The 21,335-nt window shown below is 35.6% G+C and overlaps 1 protein-coding gene across 1 annotated transcript; it reads left to right on the forward strand.

Moving 5' to 3' along the window:
• The first annotated feature begins 96 nt into the window (after nt 1-96).
• LOC137401899 (transcription factor IIIA-like) lies at nt 97-20,508 on the forward strand. Its single transcript, XM_068088374.1, has 8 exons — nt 97-248; nt 2,852-3,050; nt 3,889-3,992; nt 8,433-8,524; nt 13,732-13,886; nt 15,875-16,095; nt 16,414-16,461; nt 20,109-20,508. The coding sequence occupies exons 1-8, from the start codon at nt 147-149 to the stop codon at nt 20,271-20,273; spliced, it is 1,086 nt and encodes a 361-aa protein (XP_067944475.1). The 5' UTR covers nt 97-146; the 3' UTR covers nt 20,274-20,508.
• Nucleotides 20,509-21,335: the final 827 nt, after the last annotated feature.

Consider the following 21,335-nt stretch of genomic DNA (forward strand, 5'->3'; position numbering starts at 1 on the left):
ATTAGAACGCGACCTCCTCAAAGTAGACGAGTTATTTGTAGACGGCTTCGTTTGATGAGCGGGTTCACGGGCTAGTGGGTACACGAGTTAGTTTCATTCACCCAGCTCCACCCAGTAGCAAGTTTTCTACAAGCCTTAGCGTTAAAATGGTGCAAAATAAGACTTACTTCTGTTCATTCGATGGATGTAGCAAGACCTTCGACAGACCTAGTCGGTTGCAATGGCACATCCGAAACCATACCGGAGAAGTACATATATATAGATTATACGTTTTATTGCACAGCAGTAAATTATCTTTTGAAATAGTACAATTTATACAACCAATAGTAACTGAGCAAGAGAATTACCTTGTTTACTATGTCAACTATTTGATATTCAACATGATAATTTGTTAACACTAGAATTATACTGTCAAAATGACTGGTGCGCTTCTGTACAAAGCATGTTCTAAGTTTTTCTGGCTTTGTGGAACCGGCCTATGCGTAGGTTACCTAGTTTACCTAGTTTGTGCATGACTCACCTATCAAGATTTATTTTGTTACGTTATAACTTAACATCCATGGATTAGCAAAGCCTGATATAATGAGAAATCACGCTGCTGGTTTTAGTTCACATGCTTCCCTACCCTTGTTTCCTAATTTTTGTTACGTTTGTTAAAATTATGACGAACTTTGGATTTAAAGCTTGTCGTGATTTCCTATACTTTGTAACGTTTTTCATATTTGAGATAATATGGTGCGAAGTGACTGATTTTAATGAACAAGTGTTGCTAGACTACTTACAACTAACTGCTCAAGTTAGCTGTGAATCATAACAGTTTCTTACCCAAAACCGTTAGCGACTCAAGACTTCAATCTCAGACTGAAACATGACTCAGCTTGATGCTGGAATTTAGGTGAACCAAAAGCTTAACCAAAGTCTTACTTCTGAGGCACTTTCTGAAGGCCCCTGAGGCTCATTAGAGGAGAGCGGGGTAAGATGGGACAATTTTTGGTTTGCCACCTCTAGTTCATAAACCATTCCAAAGAAACAACTGAATTTATAGAAATCCATGTGGATATATATTACCCACCAGTTTGTTGAAATTAAAGGTTGTAGACCTCTTTGAATTTTGTATACGTCTGATAATCTAATGGGATGTCTACTGTCGCAACATACCCCGCGTACGGGGTATGTTGCGACAGGGCAGGGGTAAGTTGGGACACACACATTTTAATAGCTTTTAAAGGCATTTGATACAATATAAAACAAGTATGAATAAAATGAAATGTTTGATTTATAAAAGAAGTATGAAGATGGTATATATGACAGTATCATTACAATTTCAACGACATATACCCATCTATGTTCCAAGTATACTCAATGTTAACACCTGATGGCAGTCCTGCGAATGTAACATTTCCAAGTGTTCAAGCAGTGATTCCAGTAGTAGATGGAGGTAGAAGCAGAAAAATGATTTGCTGCTCTTTAATCAAACTGACATCCTGCTGAGCTGGCTTGATGAAGGTACCCTGGGTGGTTTTTCGGTAAAAAAAATCAACCGTCCATTCGAGCTCACATCTTTCCACAAACTCACCCATATAATAGCGTTCCCTCGTCTTTCTCTGAAATAGGACGAGAGCAAACTTTCCAATAGCAATCGGCATGTCTTCATGTTCGGTTTGCTCTTCAATACCTTGATTTCTCTCTTCTTCTGAAGAGAAAAATCAAGGTATAAGAGAAATGCTTTCCAACTGCTGCTCAGCACCACTTCATCTTCTTTACTTTCACTCTCATGTAAATTTACAACTTTTCGCTTTTTAACTTTGCTGACAAGTTTGGGAGCCTTTTTACTGTGCAAGGCAGCGAAACGGTCTTTCTCAGGGGTGTTGGTAATGATGGCTGACTTGAGTTTAAGGCTTTTTCGGGTATTCTTGGGTTTGGATGCTTTTTGCAGGGGTATGATGTGATGTAACAGCACTGCTTGTGATTGGCTCTGATGGGCCTGCCTGTGATGGTGTTGCAGTATGATCTTTTCTGCTGACTTCAACTTCTGAGAAACATTCTCTAGAGGTTTCGTTAGCTTCTAAGGGAATTGGGCGGTCTGTAACATCTGACGGCGTAAAATCAGCATCAGAAAATATGTCTTTGTTGGGCGGATAGATCCCGCGGGCACGAGATCCTGAGATAATACTTACATCCGACTATTATTTGAGGACAGTGGGGTAAGATGGAACGTCCCATCTTACCCCACACTTTTTGTTGTCCCATCTTACCCCATCCGCCATTTTGTCACTATTTGTCACAATTTTATTTGAAATCAGACAAGCAGGCCAAAATACTGTGATCAAGGTAAATTAGACATCCTCTTGCTCAAAACCTACTAAAACTTATGCTAATCAAACAATGCTTTCAAGAACAAAATTCACCATACGTATAAAAATAAAAATTTACAAAAGTAGTGCAAAATTATAAATTTTACTATAGCTTATTTACCGGTAGAGCAGGAACAAAGAGAATGATTTATGGACCATGCTTGTAGTAACCTTTGACCCCTAGGCAATTAAAGTCACATGATTATCAATTCCTAGATGGTAAAACAGGCCTGTCCCTTCTTACCCCGCGTCCCATTTCACTCCCATTTCACCCCGCTCTCCCCTACAAGTGTACTATTACTATCGAGTAAATATCAAGTGCGTCAGCAACACTGTCAGATTATCTTAGATACGTTTATGATCATAAGGGATTTGATACTAACAATACAATTATTCTTGTTGTTCTTGACAGTGTTGTAGGCAGCAGCAGGTGTTCTCAATCCAAACAGCATGATCATGAGGTTTTTGGAAGGTTAAACCGTACACTTTACTTACAGAAGCCATATAAGTGTCGTATGGGAGATTGCAGCAAAGCCTACGCTACTTCAACTAAGTTGAGGAGGCATTGCAAGACTTTTCACAAAATGACACTTGATGAAAAGTTTATCAGCTTCTTAATTTCCGATACAGCCAGCCAGGAGTGTATTGTTTCATCTGGTGTCGATCCTCTCAATTCTAGCAATGATAGACTAAAAGGTAAAGCAAAGTCTTAGACTATCTTACACATATGCTCAGTTGTATATGCCAGGTTAAGAGTTGAAGTTGTAAGTCTTGTTTACGTTTGTCTGATTACGGTATGTGAAATGGTCAAGATCAGTAAAGCTCGTACTTGATTTAAGAGGTTGATCGTACTTGATTACTCCTAGGTTGATCGTACTTCATTACTCCTAGGTTGATCGTACTTCATTACTCCTAGGTTGATCGTACTTGATTTAAGAGGTTGATCGTACCTGATTACTCCTAGGTTGATCGTACTTGATTACTCCAAGGTTGATCGTACTTGATTTAAGAGGTTGATCGTACTTGATTACTCCTAGGTTGATTTAAAACTGTAATTAAAGATGTTAAAGAAATTACAAGAGAACCAGATTCTTTCAGTTTTTTTTTGAGAGACCTTCCCTAATTCTCCTGGATACTATACTAAATGCTATACTAAATGAGGGATTATGTGAAATTTTGATTCTACGCAGGGAATTTTTTAACTTAAATGTTGGTCTATCTGTGGTAGACGCATGACCAATGACCGGCATAAAAATTTGTTCATCATTTCATGACAAAAAGATCTGTCGCTAATTAAAAATTTTTGTTCCTCGAATCTGTAACAATTTACGTAAGTTCTAATTGGGTTCCTATATAGAGTGCAGGGAGAGCAATTCCTTTGATTCTTATAAAATATCAGTAAGATTGTCCTGATGTTGATAGGAAGATTTAAAATACAATTGCTCTACATATCCTCTTATTATAAACTTCTCGGGCTTGCATTACACGGTCATTTTGTTTTGGTATCGCAGTTGTTTTTTCTTTGATTTCTCAGATGAAAGGCAGCCGGTTGATGAACCCAATGAACTGGTGGATGGGACAGAGCAGGATTGTGTGGTAGAAGGAATGACATTAAACAGTATGTCCTACAAATATAAGGTACCCACTAGAAGGCTGCAATCCTTGAGCATAACCACACTTTTCAGTTTTGTGAGGTATCAACCTAAAGTCATAAATTTGATTAGATTGTTGTAATAGGCCTGAAAGTTCTTTGAGATATAGTCATACCTTAACATACGAGTTTAATGTGTTCTGGGACTGAGCTCGTATGACAATTTATTCGTTTATCAAGACACTATTTCCTATATAAAATAACTAAATAAAAATTAATCCGCCAACATACTATGAAAACACACATAAACTAGGATATCACAATGGAATAACGTGTTTTTAATTGTTTTAATTCAGTACTAACACTAGCAAAGTAACAATTACCCATTTAATTGTTAAAATATACAATAAAATATTACATTACTATTTACACACCACTGCTAGTTTTTACCATTGAGACAGATGTAGTGGTTAACAGCGGTCTGATAGAGACTTGACAGCAACGTGTTTGGTACACTAAACTTATGTGAGGCTACGGTAACATAAACTTTGAGTTTAACTTATATTAATTTTGCTTTCTAAACAAACACTTAAAGTTTTAATTTTTTACTAAACTCAGTTTAATTTTATCGTTTTAATTCATTATTTTCCATTTTTGGTTTGGCACTTTTTGCCTCGCGCTCAGCCAATCTGTTAAAAATATTTTCTAACTGATTCAATGAGAAAGACCGAGTGATGATGGCATGTCGATGTATGACTGTAGTAGTACATGATGTACTGTACCCCTGGTATGTCGAGGTATGACTGTAGTACTATGGTACGTACTGTACCCCTGGTATGTCGAGGTATGACTGTTGTAGCACATGATGTACTGTACCCCTGGTATGTCGAGGTATGACTGTTGTAGCACATGATGTACTGTACCCCTGGTATGTCGAGGTCTGACTGTAGTAGCACATGATGTACTGTACCCCTGGTATGTCGAGGTATGACTGTTGTAGCACATGATGTACTGTACCCCTGGTATGTCGAGGTATGACTGTTGTAGCACATGATGTACTGTACCCCTGGTATGTCGAGGTATGACTGTTGTAGCACATGATGTACTGTACCCCTGGTATGTCGAGGTCTGACTGTAGTAGCACATGATGTACTGTACCCCTGGTACCTAGGTGCCCTTGATTAGAAACTATGTTTTGAAGGATTCGTAAGACGAAACAAAATTACCGATTTTTTTTGATCTTCAAAGAAAACCCCAACTTATGTGTACAATTAACTTACAAATGTACCTTTACATACAGTGACCAAGGCCAAGCATAGTGTCACACACATTGGCAAATTTTTTTCTACCTTTTGTGATCATAATTTTTCGTCAATTAGTGAGTAAACATGTTCAGACACACAGAAATATACAACCTTTTATAAAGAGATTTTCTCTCATTTTAATATGGGGCATGCAAGTAGATTTTTGTGGTACAGTGCGTGACACCTGGGACAATTGGTCATCTTCTCTTACACTTTGCTATTTGTAGCGAATCCCCTGGTTCGTAGTTATATTGTCACATACGGGTGATGAGGCATAGTGTATATTCTATTAAAAGTTTATTATGTATGCTTGTCAACACCGTGAAACTACAATAAAACAATAACTCGATTGTCGATAAAGGTTATTGAAAGTATGCTAATTATACAGGTAGTCATCTGCAAAGCCATTTAGAAACATATAAAATAAAACACATAAAATGAAAGATATAATATTTACCTTAATAACACATCCAGGAGATTGCTAAATAGTATGTGATTTCCCTTCTGTTTAATTCTTGATTATATGTGTATGCGATAGATATTGGTGTAATGATGAAACTTAATATAGATAAAAGAAAGTATCAGCATCAAAAATGAGGCTTAAAAACTACGTGTTGTTGGCTCAAAGGCTGACAAAACAAGGACACCTAATCAAACGTATGGCACTGTGGCAAGTCAGACAGACCACACAAGACCATTAGACCACCCAAGATTAACAGGTCAACTGGCATTCACTCTGGGCAGGAGCAGTGAATCACACAGGGTGACTAGACATTGCAGTGCACTATCAAATTAGGAAATTTAACAGATAGCAGAACTTTACACTATTCATTCTGAAATAAATTTTGCTTTGCTTTTATAATCAATACAAGAGTAGATTTTTTAGCCCAGGTGTTTTTTCTTAGCAAATGCAATTTATTCTTACCATTCAGGCGAGCAAAGAATAGTTTGTCCCGTGAGTCACAATTTTAGTGCATTTGGTTGCAACCTGTTCTCCTTAAGCTATCTGAGGTAAAAAATTTATATCTATAATTCAATTTTGGGCTGCTATGCCTTAGCCAAATTTGCCAATTTGCTGAAAATATGGCAAGTGTTTGTTTTATAGGCACGTAGAAGTATTCGTGATGCACCAGACATTTTTAATAATATGACGTCTGCCTTTGTTTGTGATTTTACTTTGATACCCTGGCATGTGAAAGTAATGCTGAATATTCCAACTCAGAAAAGCCAGTTTTTTTTAGAAACATGATGAATTGGAATTATTTTACAATTTTTTGTGTATCAAAATATGGAGCTTGTCAACATTACCCTTTTGATACACATACCTAGTGCCATGCCTTCAAATTATTGGGTCATCTTTGAACCAAATGCGTGTTTTAAAGTATGGTTACGAAACTCACATCACGTGGCAAAGGTGCAGTAGATGGTGTTGGGGAAAACATCAAACAACAGGTTCTAATGGCAGTGCATCGGGGAAGGTTTGTCATAAACTCGGCAGTCATTTTTGTAAGTTGCAACAACGATAACTTCCAAATCAGCAAGGAAGATGTTCTACGTATCAGAAGATATGATCACTGAAATAGCGTGGCTCTGTTGAGAACGCTGATCCATCATGCTTCTAATTCATAGCATTCCATCTTACCATCACCCAGCAATTAAAGAAAATGGTAAAGTTGTTCCGATGAAATGGTGTACTTTCACTTGGCCGCCAATTCCATCCAGACAGAGCAGCGAACCTAATCAAGAGGTAATGAAAAGAAACAATTTTACAAAGATTTCCTCAGGTTTCACCATGGAGTCAGCATACAGTTTTTAATCAGCATTGAAAGAGTTTGCACAACGGTTACTAATGAAGGTATTTACACTATAAAGTGCACCATGTAAGCAGTTCATGTGGCCGAACCCTAATGACACAGGAACTGCCCACAGGAACATTCTTTTTAAAGCATCTCCAGTTGTTGCACCAGCAGTAATTATCGGGTCATTCAGATCCTTTGTGTTAGAAAATAATAGTGGCAGAATATGATGATCATTAGACAAAGTTGGTTTACTGCATGAAAGTCTGACAATCTTTTAGTTGTATGCGCTTTTATGTGTCGTGTTTGAAAGAACAATGTGCACCCTAATATAAACGGATATTCAGTTGAGAGTGTCGCATGTGTTTTATGTTTAAATAAAATGTATTGCGTTTCCGTAAGGTCCTGGAGTTCCTTACAGGAATGCAAATATCAAGCCTCCAGGATGAAGCAGGTAATCTCAGTAATTGGTGCGCTGTCAATGCTAAACTTTAAAAAAGATGAAAGAGTTAATATTTAGCAGCTGTCGTGATAACCCTGCCGTCCACAATCTAGTCATTAACAACTCGACTATTGAGCATGTTTCAGAATTCACCTATCTTGGCACAGTTCTGAACCAGAAACTAGACTTTAAAGCCAACACTGAAAAGTGTGAATCCAAAGCTTTCAAAAGACTACATATTATGAGTAAACTGCGGCATCTGGGTATCGATCAGTCTCATCACATGCTATAAATGCTACATCATGCTGCAAGTCTTTTATCAAGTGTTCTGACTTACCGTCTGGTAGTTGTCTTCTCCCATCGCACCAATGACTCCAAGAAGTTATTACAAAGAGTACTAGAATCAGCTATAAGATGTAGTGGCGTTTCAGAGTTGCAGTCTGTCCAACAACTATATCACTGCTGCCTAGCCACCAAAAGCATCATAGCATCAGAAGCCATACCATATTTAGTTTTGACAAAACTACCCTCAGAACGTCTGTCTGGGATAAAATATAGAGTGAACCTACGCAAACACTGTTTTAGATCCAAGTGTATATCGTATCTTAATCACATTCTACCAACAAATATGAATTTTTATGGTTTTTAATTTTTCTTTTGTTTATGTAGTTTTCAGTCAGCATCAGTTTTTTATAAGCATATGTACACACATTTTATTTCTCTTACTGAGGCAAAATGTACACACTCAAAAAAAATAATATAATAAATACTAATTGTAAATTATTGATTGGTTTAGCATATTTTTGGATGTTGTAACTCCACATCATGACAACTCGTGGATAGAACAAATAGAAAACATAGAAAAGTGCAGAGTAGATGTAGAAAAGGCATCCATAGATGTAGTGCTGTTTTGGCGAATTGATAATTTATGATCTTTTTTGTCAGTGCAAAGAACCGGGCTGTGAAAAATCGTTCAAGAGAAGAACAAGCTTATACAATCACAAAGTCATACAACATGAGCGTCCCTCCAATCACAGGTAGTATTCAATCATATAACGTTATGAATGTATGTAACATATAACATCTATAAATATTATAAATGTTTGTAACATATATAACATCTATGAATATTATAAATGTATGTAACATATATAACATCTATGAATATTATAAATGTTTGTAACATATATAACATCTATGAATATTATAAATGTATGTAACATATATAACATCTATAAATATTATAAATGTATTTAACATATATAACATCTATAAATATTATAAATGTATGTTACATATATAACATCTATAAATATTATAAATGTATGTAACATATATAACATCTATGAATATTATAAATGTATGTAACATATATAACATTTATAAATATTACTAGAAATTCCCCTGTCATACAGCCCACGACCTGATAATGGAATAAGTGATAATGGAAAAAAAAGGGTAGTGCTGGTTGTTGAAATAGTAGTTGTCAGCAGGAATTGACAGAGTATAGTCCCACGACCAAACAAGAGTGAAACGATTGATTGAGAGAATTATGATAAATGCACATGTGCACACAACTCCCGAAAAATTATCCGTTAACGGCCGTCACCAAACCCTTGCAACGAAATCCTATCAACAAATTTAACTATTTTTCAGTAAAGTCGTTTAAGTATAATAATGATACAAAACGCATATAAACCTATTTAAATATGTTACCAAGCCTTTGAAAGGTTACCGCAAATTCCTAAAACTAACCCATCTGATCGGATTATACATAAATAGACAGATTTATTAGGACGAATATCGTCACAAAACGCTTGAAAAGCTTCGTTTAATAAAAGTTAAGACCGGAAATTGAAACGCCGAGCGACAGAGAATAGAACGATAAAGTCTTGCCACAAATCGCCACAAAACGCTTGAACAGCTTGGTTTATTAATAGTTTTGACCGACCTACGAAACGCCAATAAAGCCGTGCGACAGATAGTAGAACTGTTTACTGTGTACTGTTTGAGGCGTAGACCGATTTACAGGTATGAAAATGTGGTACACAGTTTATCAGCCTACGTTTTTGTCCAATTACCGAAGGTTTTTCAAATTATCTAGAACATCAGCCAGATTTCTTTGCATCTTATCTACAAGGTAGGGCGTTACTACAACACCCTTTTATGACAAGAATATTTCTTTATTTCACTCCAGTTTGCATAAAACTTCCAGACGTGTAAATGCCAACGCTTGCTCTCTGTTACATATCGCTGTCAAAACCATTCTACATTCATCACAACACAACCAACTTTCAAACTGTATATTACACATCAGTTTGCCGTTTAACTTTTAATATTGCATTTCAGAGATATAATAAATATATTTCTTTATTGTTGGCATTGTTGTTGTTAGTTAAATTACGTACAGTAGGTTAGGTCTACAGCTTGAATTAATATTTATTTTATTATTGTAAAACATAAGTTTGAGATAGTTAAATATTTATTTTATTAATATTTATTTCTGTTACATAGGCCTATCGTTGTCAAAACTGTTCTGCATTCAACACAACCAACTTTCAAACTGTATATTACAATATATTTTACTTGTAATATTGCATTTCAGAGCTATAATAAACATATTTCATTATTGCTGTTGTTAGTTAAATTACGTACAGTAGTTTAGGTCTACAGCTTGAATTAATATTTATTTTAACCAACAACCAACTTTCAAATTGTGTATTACACGGCAGCTTGCCATTTTACTTTTAACATTGCATTTCAATATAATAAGAGATTTAATAAACATATTACATTATTGCTGTTGTTAGTTAAATTACGTACAGTAGGCTAGATCTACAGCTTGAATTAATATTTATTTTGTTATTGTAAAACATAAGTTTGAGATAGTTAAATATTTATTTTATTAATATTTATTTCTGTTACATTTCTGTTATTTCTGTTGCGCTTTTTTTAGAGTCGTGCTCCCTCAAATTTATTTTATATCATCTCAAACAATTCTCATTTACATTAAACTCTGTCAATTCCTTAATTTTCTGTTCTTAATTTTGATTTTCCTTAATTAATTTTCTTAATAATTCTGTCAATTTTTAAACTTCGTGGTATGAAAAAACGGTGCAGTTGAAAGAAATTAATAGAAAAATAAAACAACTGTAAAGGTTCTTAAATGTAAATGTGAAATAATTAGCAAGCAATTGCTAAATAAAGTCTGTTTTGCTATGATTGCAATGAAAATGATCCCATGACCAAACACGAGCAAAGCGATTGTTCGGGAGATTTATGATAAATGCATATGTGCACACAACTCACGAAAATTGTTCATCAACGGCCGTCGCCAACTTTTTTACCGAAATCTCATCAACAAATTTAATCATTTTTCAATGTAGTCGTTTAAGTATAATAACGATACAAAAAACATATAAACCTATTTAAATATGTTTCCAAGTTTTTGAAATTTGTAGACAATATCCTAAACCTTACCCATCTGATTATATTATACATAAATAGACAGATTAATTTGGCCTAAAATCACTATTAAAACTTTGACAAGCTTTCTTTAACCAAAATGAAGACCGGCCAATTGAATGCAGAAAAGGCCGTAGAAACAGAGAGTAGATCGATTAAGTTGTGCACATTTCACCAGTCTATAGCATTGTCGAATTGCCAAAGGTTTCTGTAACTAATGTAGAAGTAATGAAAAGTAATCGTTTATTTTTTGCCGATTTCAAAGTAACTGACATTTTAGACACTTATAATGAGTACTTTGGTATTCCAACTGATGTCTAAAGCAGTGGAAGTAAAGGAAATGACGATGATATTTTTCTAATGATTCTTATAAGATTATTAAGATGTTTAATTATGAGAATAATTATTCGATTTTATAAAATTTAATTATAAGAATAGTCATTCGAATTTACAAAATCGAAGTATATAGTGACCGATGTTGGGCAACATGTTACTGTTATTATCTTTTATAAATAAGTTTGTTAAATAGATTTTCTAAAAATCTATATAAATATCACAGCTTCTTGATATTGTTAGCTATGACGTTTTGAAATGTAAACAAAATTGCGCATTGGTTTTCTATTATTACTGTATTACTATATTAATAATATTGGTTATTCTAATAATATCAGTGCATTTTACTTCTAATATTGCATTTCTCCTATTGCAGGAGGAAAATATAAACATATAATCTTTTCCTTTGATTATTGCTGTTTGTTGTACATAATAACACCCAATACATTACAGCTACCATTGCAGCTACCATTGCAGTTATCCTATTGCACTGCAGTGCCATTTGACTGCTAATATTGCATTTCTCAACCATCAGTACTTTTCTTTTTTTCAATATCATTTTGGTCGTGGGCTGTATGACAGTGGAATTTCTAGTGTAAATGTTTCTCATTACATCCAGTACTTGTGAGCGGTGATATGTTGTTGTCAAGTCTGCCTAGAGAGTTGTTACGCAGTTCTTGAAAATCAGGACAATCTAAAGATTGAAAATGAGGAATGTGATGAAGGGGGCAGCATTGGAAGGAGCAATATTGTTTTGTGCAATATTTTCATGGTCAATGATGTCCATAAAATCATGATCATAATCTGGAAACAAAGGGGCTGCCAAGTCCATGTCATTTACATCGCCTACAACATCTACTAAAGAATTATCTGAATCAGATGAGTTGTTAGTATTAATTTGAGTAGCGTGTTGTTGAACATTTGCATTTGATGTTGATGGTTGCTGTGAGGACCTTTTATTTATCCTCCTATTGAGCTGTAATAATTGAGAGACACCGTGGACGGCCACTGTGTCGGCCACGACATGGTGTTCTAGGAAGTCGTATGTCCATGGTAGTTGTCAAATTGTTTTGAAATTAAATTCAAAAAGTCAATTATGCAAAACAAAAGGTTGTAAAAAATCACACCTAATCTACTACTATGTCAAACTTATGTTTTACCACAATAAAATAAATATTAATTAAAGCTGTAGGCCTAACCTACTGTAATGTATGTAATTTAACAACAGCAATAATGAAATATGTTTATTATATCTCTGAAATGCAATATTAGAAGTAAAATGGCAAGCTGCTGTATAATATACACAGTTTGAAAGTTGGTTGTGTTGAATGTAGAATGGTTTTGATAGCGATCTTTAACAGAAAGCAAGAATGAGCGTTCACGCGTCCGGAAGTTTTCTGCAAACTGGAGCAAAATATACAAATGTTCTCGTCATAAAGGGGCATTGTAGTTTGGCCCTAGCTTGTACGTAAGATGTAAAGAATTTTGGCTAACGTTTTAAATAGTTTAATGAAACCTTCGGTAATTGGACAAAAAAAACATAGGCTGATAAACTGTGTACCACAATTTCGTACCTGTAAATCGGTCTACGCCTCAAACGGTCTACGTTTATTCCAGAAACCTTCAGATAAATTTGAATAATTATTCTTATAATTAAATCTTATAATAATTTTATAAAATCGAATAATTATTCTTATAATTAATATTTGTGCAAGATATTAAAAACGGAAAAATATTAGAAACCTTCGGCAATTAAACAATGCCATAGACTGGTGAAATGAGCACGTTTTTCTCGTGAAATGCGCACTGCTTAATAGTTCTACTATTTTTCGCACGGCTTTATTGGCTTATCGTTGGCCGGTCTTAGTTATCATTTAAAAGAGCTTTTCAAGTGTTTTATTGCGATTTAAGGCCAAATTAATCTGTCTATTTGTGTATAATCCGATCAGATAGGTAAGGTTTAAGATATTGTTTACAAATAATAAAGACTTGGTAACATATTTAAATAGGTTTATATGTGTTTTGTATCGTTATTATACTCAAACAACTCCATTGAAAAATGGTTAAATTTGTTGATGAGATTTCGGTACAAGGGTTTGCGACGGTGTTGATGAATAATTTTCATGAGTTGTGTGTACATATGCATTTATCATAACTCTCCCAAACAATCGCTTCGCTCGTGTTTGATCGTGGAATAAATGTATTTAACATATATAACATCTATAGATATTATAAATGTATGTAACATATATAACATATATAAGCATTATTAACAGCATATTATATATACACGTAATAACATTTTAGTCGTATTAAGATCACCGTCACTTTCTCAGTATAAAGGCTCTGCCTATCATAATGTAATGACATAATGTAATCAATAATATACATGTAGCTTTGTGCTAGCAATATGTACACTGACAACCGCTGCCTCTCTTTCTCATAGATGCACAGTGGAAGGGTGTGACAAAGTATTTGTATTTCCCAACTTGTTGAAGAGGCATCTAAAATCACATGAGGGATATAGCTGTAAGCAGTGTTCTCAAGTATTTAGCAAGTGGAGCCACCTCCGCAAGCATGTCAGCAATGAGCATAAAAAAGGTAGGAAAAAAGCTGTCAATTTCTCATTATTTGCAATGTATATAAATCTCAAAGTTTGTTATTCGCTGTCTGCCCAGCTACAGCGATTAAAATCTGGAATAAAATATCCGCCTTGGACTGAATTTGAACTCATGGAGATAGTAACCACAAGTGTGTAGATGAGTGCACCTAACCACAAGGCTATCCCATCCTTATCATTTCCATTGCTCTTACTATACCATTTTCACAATTGCGCACATTAAATTGTTAATTAATTTATCACTAATAATAGTTATAAATTAGTAATAACAGTAATTAGTTATAACAGGGACATCGTAATCCGCCCACGGATTACGATGTCCCTGTTATAAGATTTTTTTGCCTTACTCTATAAAACACGATGCCTTTTTCATTATATGAAATTTAAAAAACAACAGTTGTTTGAAAAAGTTTAAAAACCTTTATAGTTGTTTTATTTTTTCTCTTAATTTATTTGAACTGCACAAAACACTTTTCTCATGGTATGAAGTTTGGAAGTTAGAATTTTAACTATTGTTAAATTGCTCTAACATATTGCCTGTGATTAGTAAGTGTAGCGTTCATTAGAGGTCAGCTTGCCTTTAACTAGGTCAATTCATAAGTTGTTAAATTTCATGGAAACTAATTTCATGGTTGCAGAAAGAATATCATTAAGTTTTTCAAAATTACATGAAGGTGGTTGTGTAATAATTGAAAATACGTTCACGCTATTATGGTCACTAATTCACTATGTTTCCATGGTGTGCAGTACTGCGATGCAGCCCCCTCCGAAGTCGAGGGGATTGTACGTTTCCATGCTGCGCTGTGGTTTTCAGCAAATTAGCCAGAGAAGAGAAATTGTATAAATCGAATCGCCTGATGGAGAAATTGAATTGATCATGGATACCGAACGTCAGAAACGGTCTTTTTATGCTTTTGTCATCATACTTTTATTTACAATACACATTCACAAGGTTTTACAAACCTTAACACAATTTTTACAAAGTAATATATTTTTAATAAGTGTTTTTTCAGTAATATATTATTTAAACGTTAATTTAGGACTTGCTACCTATTTTTCGAAAGGTGTTGGCATCGATAACAATGTCTAGGAAAGTAATCACCTCATCATCCTCGTGGGTGCAGACCATAATTAAATTTAGGTGAAAGAAGATCGGAAGAATAGAAAAAAAACAAGATTAGCGGGATAACATTTGTACTAGTTTATGGTCCTCGAAGAATCCGCCATAACAGCATGAGAGCTATGCGCAGCCACTGCGCAATTGCTGTTTCCTTGCTGCGAATTTGCACTGGCTTTGCACTGATCAATGCGCAGGGATTTCAGTGCGAAGACGCCGTTTCCATGATTCGGAGAGGGCGCAACTCCGAAGCACTGCGCATCATGGAAACAGTGATTAACACCTTCGGAAATCTCAAAATACCTCTTATTGGGTTTAGCATTGCTAAAAGTGCTGAATAGTTAATATGAAATCAGTAGTGTGTTATTAAAAAGTATAGAAGCTGGTGTAATAAGTGACTGATTACAGAGATACTGTGAGTTTACTAACCAGTGTAATAAGTGGCTGACTACAGAGTTACTGTGAGTCCAGTAACCAGTGTAATAAGTGACTGATTACAGGGATACTGTGACTCTAGTAACCAGTGTAATAAGTGGCTGACTACAGAGTTACTGTGAGTCTACTAACCAGTGTAATAAGTGACTGATTACAGAGATACTGTGAGTCTATTAAGCAGTATAATAAGTGACTGATTACAGGGATACTGTGAGTCTACTAACCAGTGTAATAAGTGACTGATTACAGAGATACTGTGAGTCTATTAAGCAGTATAATAAGTGACTGATTACAGGGATACTGTGAGTCTACTAACCAGTGTAATAAGTGACTGATTACAGAGATACTGTGAGTCTACTAACCAGTGTAATAAGTGACTGAGAACTCACTATATCCCAGCAATGATTATGTTTGCAGTGCTTCACTGTTCCCATTGCTCCAAGACCTTCCAACGACCTTGTGACTTACGAAGGCATGAACTCTCCCACTCAGGAACTAAGCAGATATACAAATGCATGTCAAGTGGTTGCGAAAAGCAATATGATCGAGTCGCAACACTGCGTAAGCACATCAAAGCACAACACCATGGAGTGCTGCCATATAAATGTGATGATTGTGTTGCTGCATTCCCTCACCTTGTAAGTTTACTAATCACAATGTTATTCTCCGCTCACATCCTTCACAGCATTGTTTTTATTCTATAGTTCTATTATTTGTCTTTTTAATGAAACATGGTGTCGCCATAGTTTCTTCTCTTATATCTAATTCTCTAAACATCCTACCTCTTTTACGCACATTTCAACTCTTTTGTTTTTCATCTCCAACCTTCTTTCCGTTTTTTCGTTAGACTTCAGAAGTTTTTGTATTTTTGTACTTTGGGTCTTTTCTGAATTGTTACTCATGTTCCTCTTCATTGTTAGTCATTGTACTTTATCTAAGCCATACCATTTTTATAGGCTGATTTGAAGAGGCATACAAATTATCATGAAAAGAAAAAAACCGGGGTGAGTTACTGATATCTTTTGGTCTTCATTTCCCTCATATCTGACAAGTATCTTTTCTTTGACAAGTCTTTCTCTCAGAGCCGACTCTCTTTCCTGATCTGTCTTTCATTTTGACCCATACTCCATGACCCGTATCTCGTCCCTGGTGAATCTCTCATTCCTGGTGAGTCTCTTATTCCTGGTGAGTCTTTCATTCCTGGTGAGGCTCTCATCCTGGATGAGTCTCTCATTCCCGGTGAGTCTCTCATTCCTGGTGAATTTCTCATCCTGGATGAGTCTCTCATTCCTGGTAAATCTCTCATTTTGGGTAAGTCTCTCATTCCTGGTGACTCTCATCCCAGGTGAGTCTCTCATCCCTGGTGAGTCTCTCATTCCTGGTGAGTCTCTCATACCTGGTGAGTCTCCAATCCTGACGAGTCTCTCATTCCTGGTGAGTCTCTCATTCCTGGTGAGTCTCTCATTCCTGGTGAGTCTCTCATTTTGGGTAAGTCTCTCATTCCTGGGGAGCCTCTTATTCCTGGTGGGTCTCTCATTCTGGATGAGTCTCTCATTCCCGACGAGTCTCTCATTCCCAGCGAGTCTCTCATTCCCGGCGAGTCTCTCATTCCTGGCGAGTCTCTCATTCCCGGCGAGTCTCTCATTCCCGGTGAGGCTTTCATTTTGGGTTAGTCTCTGATTTTGGGTAAGTCTCTCATTCCTGGTGAGTCTCATCTCGGGTGAGTCTTTCATCCCGGGTGAGTCTCTCATTCCTGGTGAGTCTCTCATTTTGGGTAAGACTCTCATTCCTGGTGAGTCTCTCATTCCTGGTGAGTCTCTCATACTGGGTGAATCTTTCATTCTTGGCGAGTCTCTCATATTTGAATCTGTCTTTGCCCTGACGATTCTTTTCTTCCTTGTTTTCAGCCCAATCTACCTCTTAGTGTAGAATTTTGTGTCCCAGCTAACCGGTCAACTGCTATGTAGGTAAAATTCATATCTCCAACCTTTCCAGGTTCCATTTTACTTACCAGTTTTCAAAGTAGATTATTAATTTTACAATGCAGCTTACAAAGCATTATGATAATAATAGTAACACGACTTCTAAAATCGCTAGACCTATGACTCAGCAAATCAAAAGAGTTACAAGTGAGTTAAAAACTTAATCCGTAAAACTATTGCTGGCACAAATGCAAGACTGCTTTATTATGACTGCGCAAAATGAGCAATTTCTATAGCTTGATAGCCCGTTCGGCTAGTAATTATATTGAATGTCAAGGTCATAATGATAACCTGAGTTAATATGTACTGAATGTTAATACTTCTACTATCAATGTCATCGTAAACTTTTACATGCTATGGGAAACATGTAAGATGTCACACACATTCTCCTTTTAGTCCAAGCCTTCTCGCGTGTTATGTGATATGTCTGCCAGAAGTTTCTTTGATGTCGTGTTGATAAAGTGCATAATGCAAGGATTCTATGCAGGATTAGCTTTGATCCTGCAACTTGATTTCTCTTAATTATGGCCAGACGATGTTTCGGATCAACTTTTAGAAACACCAGCTTTACCAGGCGCCCTGAATTAGCGGAGTCGTTATTCTGTTGTGTCATCTTCATTTCAGTTGAGCTCACTCTAGAATTTTCCAGTTAATCATGCTCCCTTGTTGTAGACACAAACTGATATTTTATATTAAATATAACTATAAGCAGTCATGGGTTTATTGAGTGCATTTTATATTAAATATAACTATAAGCAGTCATGGGTTTATTGAGTGCATTTTATATTAAATATAACTATAAGCAGTCATGGGTTTATTGAGTGCATTTTATATTAAATATAACTATAAGTAGTCATGGGTTTATTGAGTGCATTTTATATTTTCATGTAAGTTTTAACTTATGAAAATCTATTTTATTAAATCCTAAATCTGTAATATAATTAACTATTAATAATGATGTATTTAAATAATAACTAGCACTACACTCTTCTTTTTAACATTCCCATATTTTACCATGTTTTTGTATCTATTTATCATGTGTTCATACCTGTCTACTATGTGTTCATATCTATCTATCATGTGTTCATATCCATCTATCATGTGTTCATATCTGTATATGATGTGTTCATATATGTCTACGATGTGTTCATATCTATCTACCATGTGTTCATATCCATCTATCATGTGTTCATATCTGTATATGATGTATTCATATCTGTCTACTATGTGTTCATATCAATCTACCATGTGTTCATATCTATTTATCATGTGTTCATATCTGTCTACGATGTGTTCATATCAATCTGCCATGTGTTTATATCTATCTATCATGTGTTCATATCTGTATATGATGTGTTCATATCTGTCTACGATGTGTTCATATCTATCTACCATGTGTTCATATCTATCATGTGTTCATATCTATCTACCATGTGTTCATATCTAATGTATCTACCGTGTGTTCATAGATGTCTGCGATGCGATGTTCATATCTGTCTGCGACATGTTCATGTCTGCCTACCATGTGTTCATATCTGCCTACCATGTGTTCATATCTGTTTACCATGTGTTCATGTCTGTCTACCATGCATTCACATCTGTCAACAGCATGTTCATACCTGTCATTATGATCTCTTACCTGTCTAACCATGTGTCCCTATCCGTCTTACCATGCGTCCATATATGTCTACCATTTATTCATATATCATTCTGCCATATGTTAATACCTGTCCACCTTGTACTTATATCTGTCTGCCATGTGCAAGTATCTGTTTTCGTGCACTTGATGCTCAGGTCACTGTATTAATGCAGTGTCGCCACACCTTTAATTGTCCTGTTAAAATATGTGATCGCTTGAGATTGTCGCGTGCTTTATTGGATGCCTTGCCCACAACACTCGTATAAAACATTTTTTAATCGCGCTCACTTTTTCAGCTTTTTATCATTTTTTAAGCTATACAGCCATACGTCGACGTACGATTGTCTCAAAATTCAAGAAAATCGTGATAAAGCAGAATTTCGAGCAAGTTTCCTTTGCGATACACGTAATCTTTGAAAGACGAGCATAAGAGTCGATTCTTGACGGCCACAGTATGTCCAAGTATGGGAAAGAAAGGCTGTTTTCAAGAACAACATCGCTCGGTCTTTCTCCTCAAATTCGTTTTGAAATGGTTTTTAAAAGGTTGGCTGAAGGTTATAATGAACACGAGGCAAGAAACGCGAAATCAGAAACGGCTGATAAAAAATTAAGATAACAAAGTTGAAGTAACTTTAGTAAAAGATTAAAACATAGCTTTAAGTGTGTGTTTAGTAGGTTGAATCAATTCAAATTAAATTTAAAGTTTCTGTTAAATAGCGTCACAAACGTCTAGTGTGCTGTCAGTAGTGTTCATAGTAATGGAACATTCTATTGCATTTTTTAACAACTAAATCGGTATTTGTTACTTTGTTACCGTAGGTACTGCATTACAATTATTAAAAACCTGTTTTTCCACTGTAATATCCTGTTTTTTTTCATAGTATGTAACAGATTAATTTGTATTAAGTTATTTTATATAGGAAATAAGTGCTTTGAGACATGAGTAAATCGACATACGAGCTCAGTCTTAGAACGCATTACACTCGTATGTCGAGGTGTGACTGCACTGGAGTTCTGTACTATTTTATAGGTAAAAAAGTCGTATCCGGCTAAAGGTCATCGCAAGGTTCCTCTTCTTGACCGTCTTCTCGGCCCACTCCCTCGTACTGCATCTCTTCCGATGAAAGAACTGCCTTCAGTTGTTATGTCTAGCGCTGCCAGCCCAGCTGACCCTCCATCTGCTTGCAGCTCTTGAAAGGAAAGTTTACCAGCATTGATTGATTGCAGACAACTCTACCAGGATTTTCTAATCGTATAAAAATAGAGCTAATTTGACACAGAGATTAGCATCACCGGGTTCATATTTGATTTCTGTCCTGTTTTTTGTCCGTATATTCATCAGTACCGCTCTTTGGTTTCACAAGTAAAAAATATATTTTGCCTAAAATCTTTTTTTATGCTATTAATAATAAAATGTGCGACATATTTCACTCATGACTCCTCTAAATGACAAGATGTTCTTAGCATATTTCTAGCATACAAGATGCTTGAACTGCAATATGATATTCATCGATTACAGCTAACTCAGCTCACACCTGCCTCAGAATCACTAAGTTTAACTTTTACTTGTTCATCTTACTGTCAATAGGAATGAGCAGGAACTCTTATATCACCAGTGTCAGAATAGTATAGGCTTTCTCTTAGTGCTAGCTGCACATTTCCTATTCGTCATATAGATGGAGCTTGTCAGATAGGAGCCTATCAGAATGGGAGAGACAAGATACTGTTAGCTCATTTACCGATTAACTCATTCTGTAGTGCTTGTGGAAATTTGATCATGTGGCCTTTAGCAGATGTCGTGCCCTTGAACTGAAAAATCAAATCAGAGGTGATGGTCCTATTAGGCCATGTTTAGGGGACACCGTGCTGTCACGTATGGTCTTTAGTGTAAGTCATCAAATTTTAGTTATTTGAAGCATCAGTTCACTTTGTAGTTGGCTAAACAGTAAATGCCTTTTCGCGATGGCTTGTAAAACAACCAATCAAACCAAAAACAATTGCAATCCTGACCAGTGATTGGATGATGTATAAGGAGGTTGTGCATTATTGTTTATGCAATGCTAGTTGGAGTTTAACCAATCACATTCTATTTTCAAAGTAAAGGAATTTTGCTCTCCCAACATGGGCAGAATATTTCAGTGGAACATTTTTTTACAGGTACGAATAATATTCAATGGAATCCTCGCAATATTAAAAGACAGGCTCTATCCATTCATCACAAGAATATTTTTGTTACCGAAGTCTACAAGCTATTTGA

The sequence above is a fragment of the Watersipora subatra genome, chromosome 8 (assembly GCF_963576615.1).
Source record: "Watersipora subatra chromosome 8, tzWatSuba1.1, whole genome shotgun sequence".
NCBI classification, from domain to species: Eukaryota; Metazoa; Bryozoa; class Gymnolaemata; order Cheilostomatida; family Watersiporidae; genus Watersipora; species Watersipora subatra.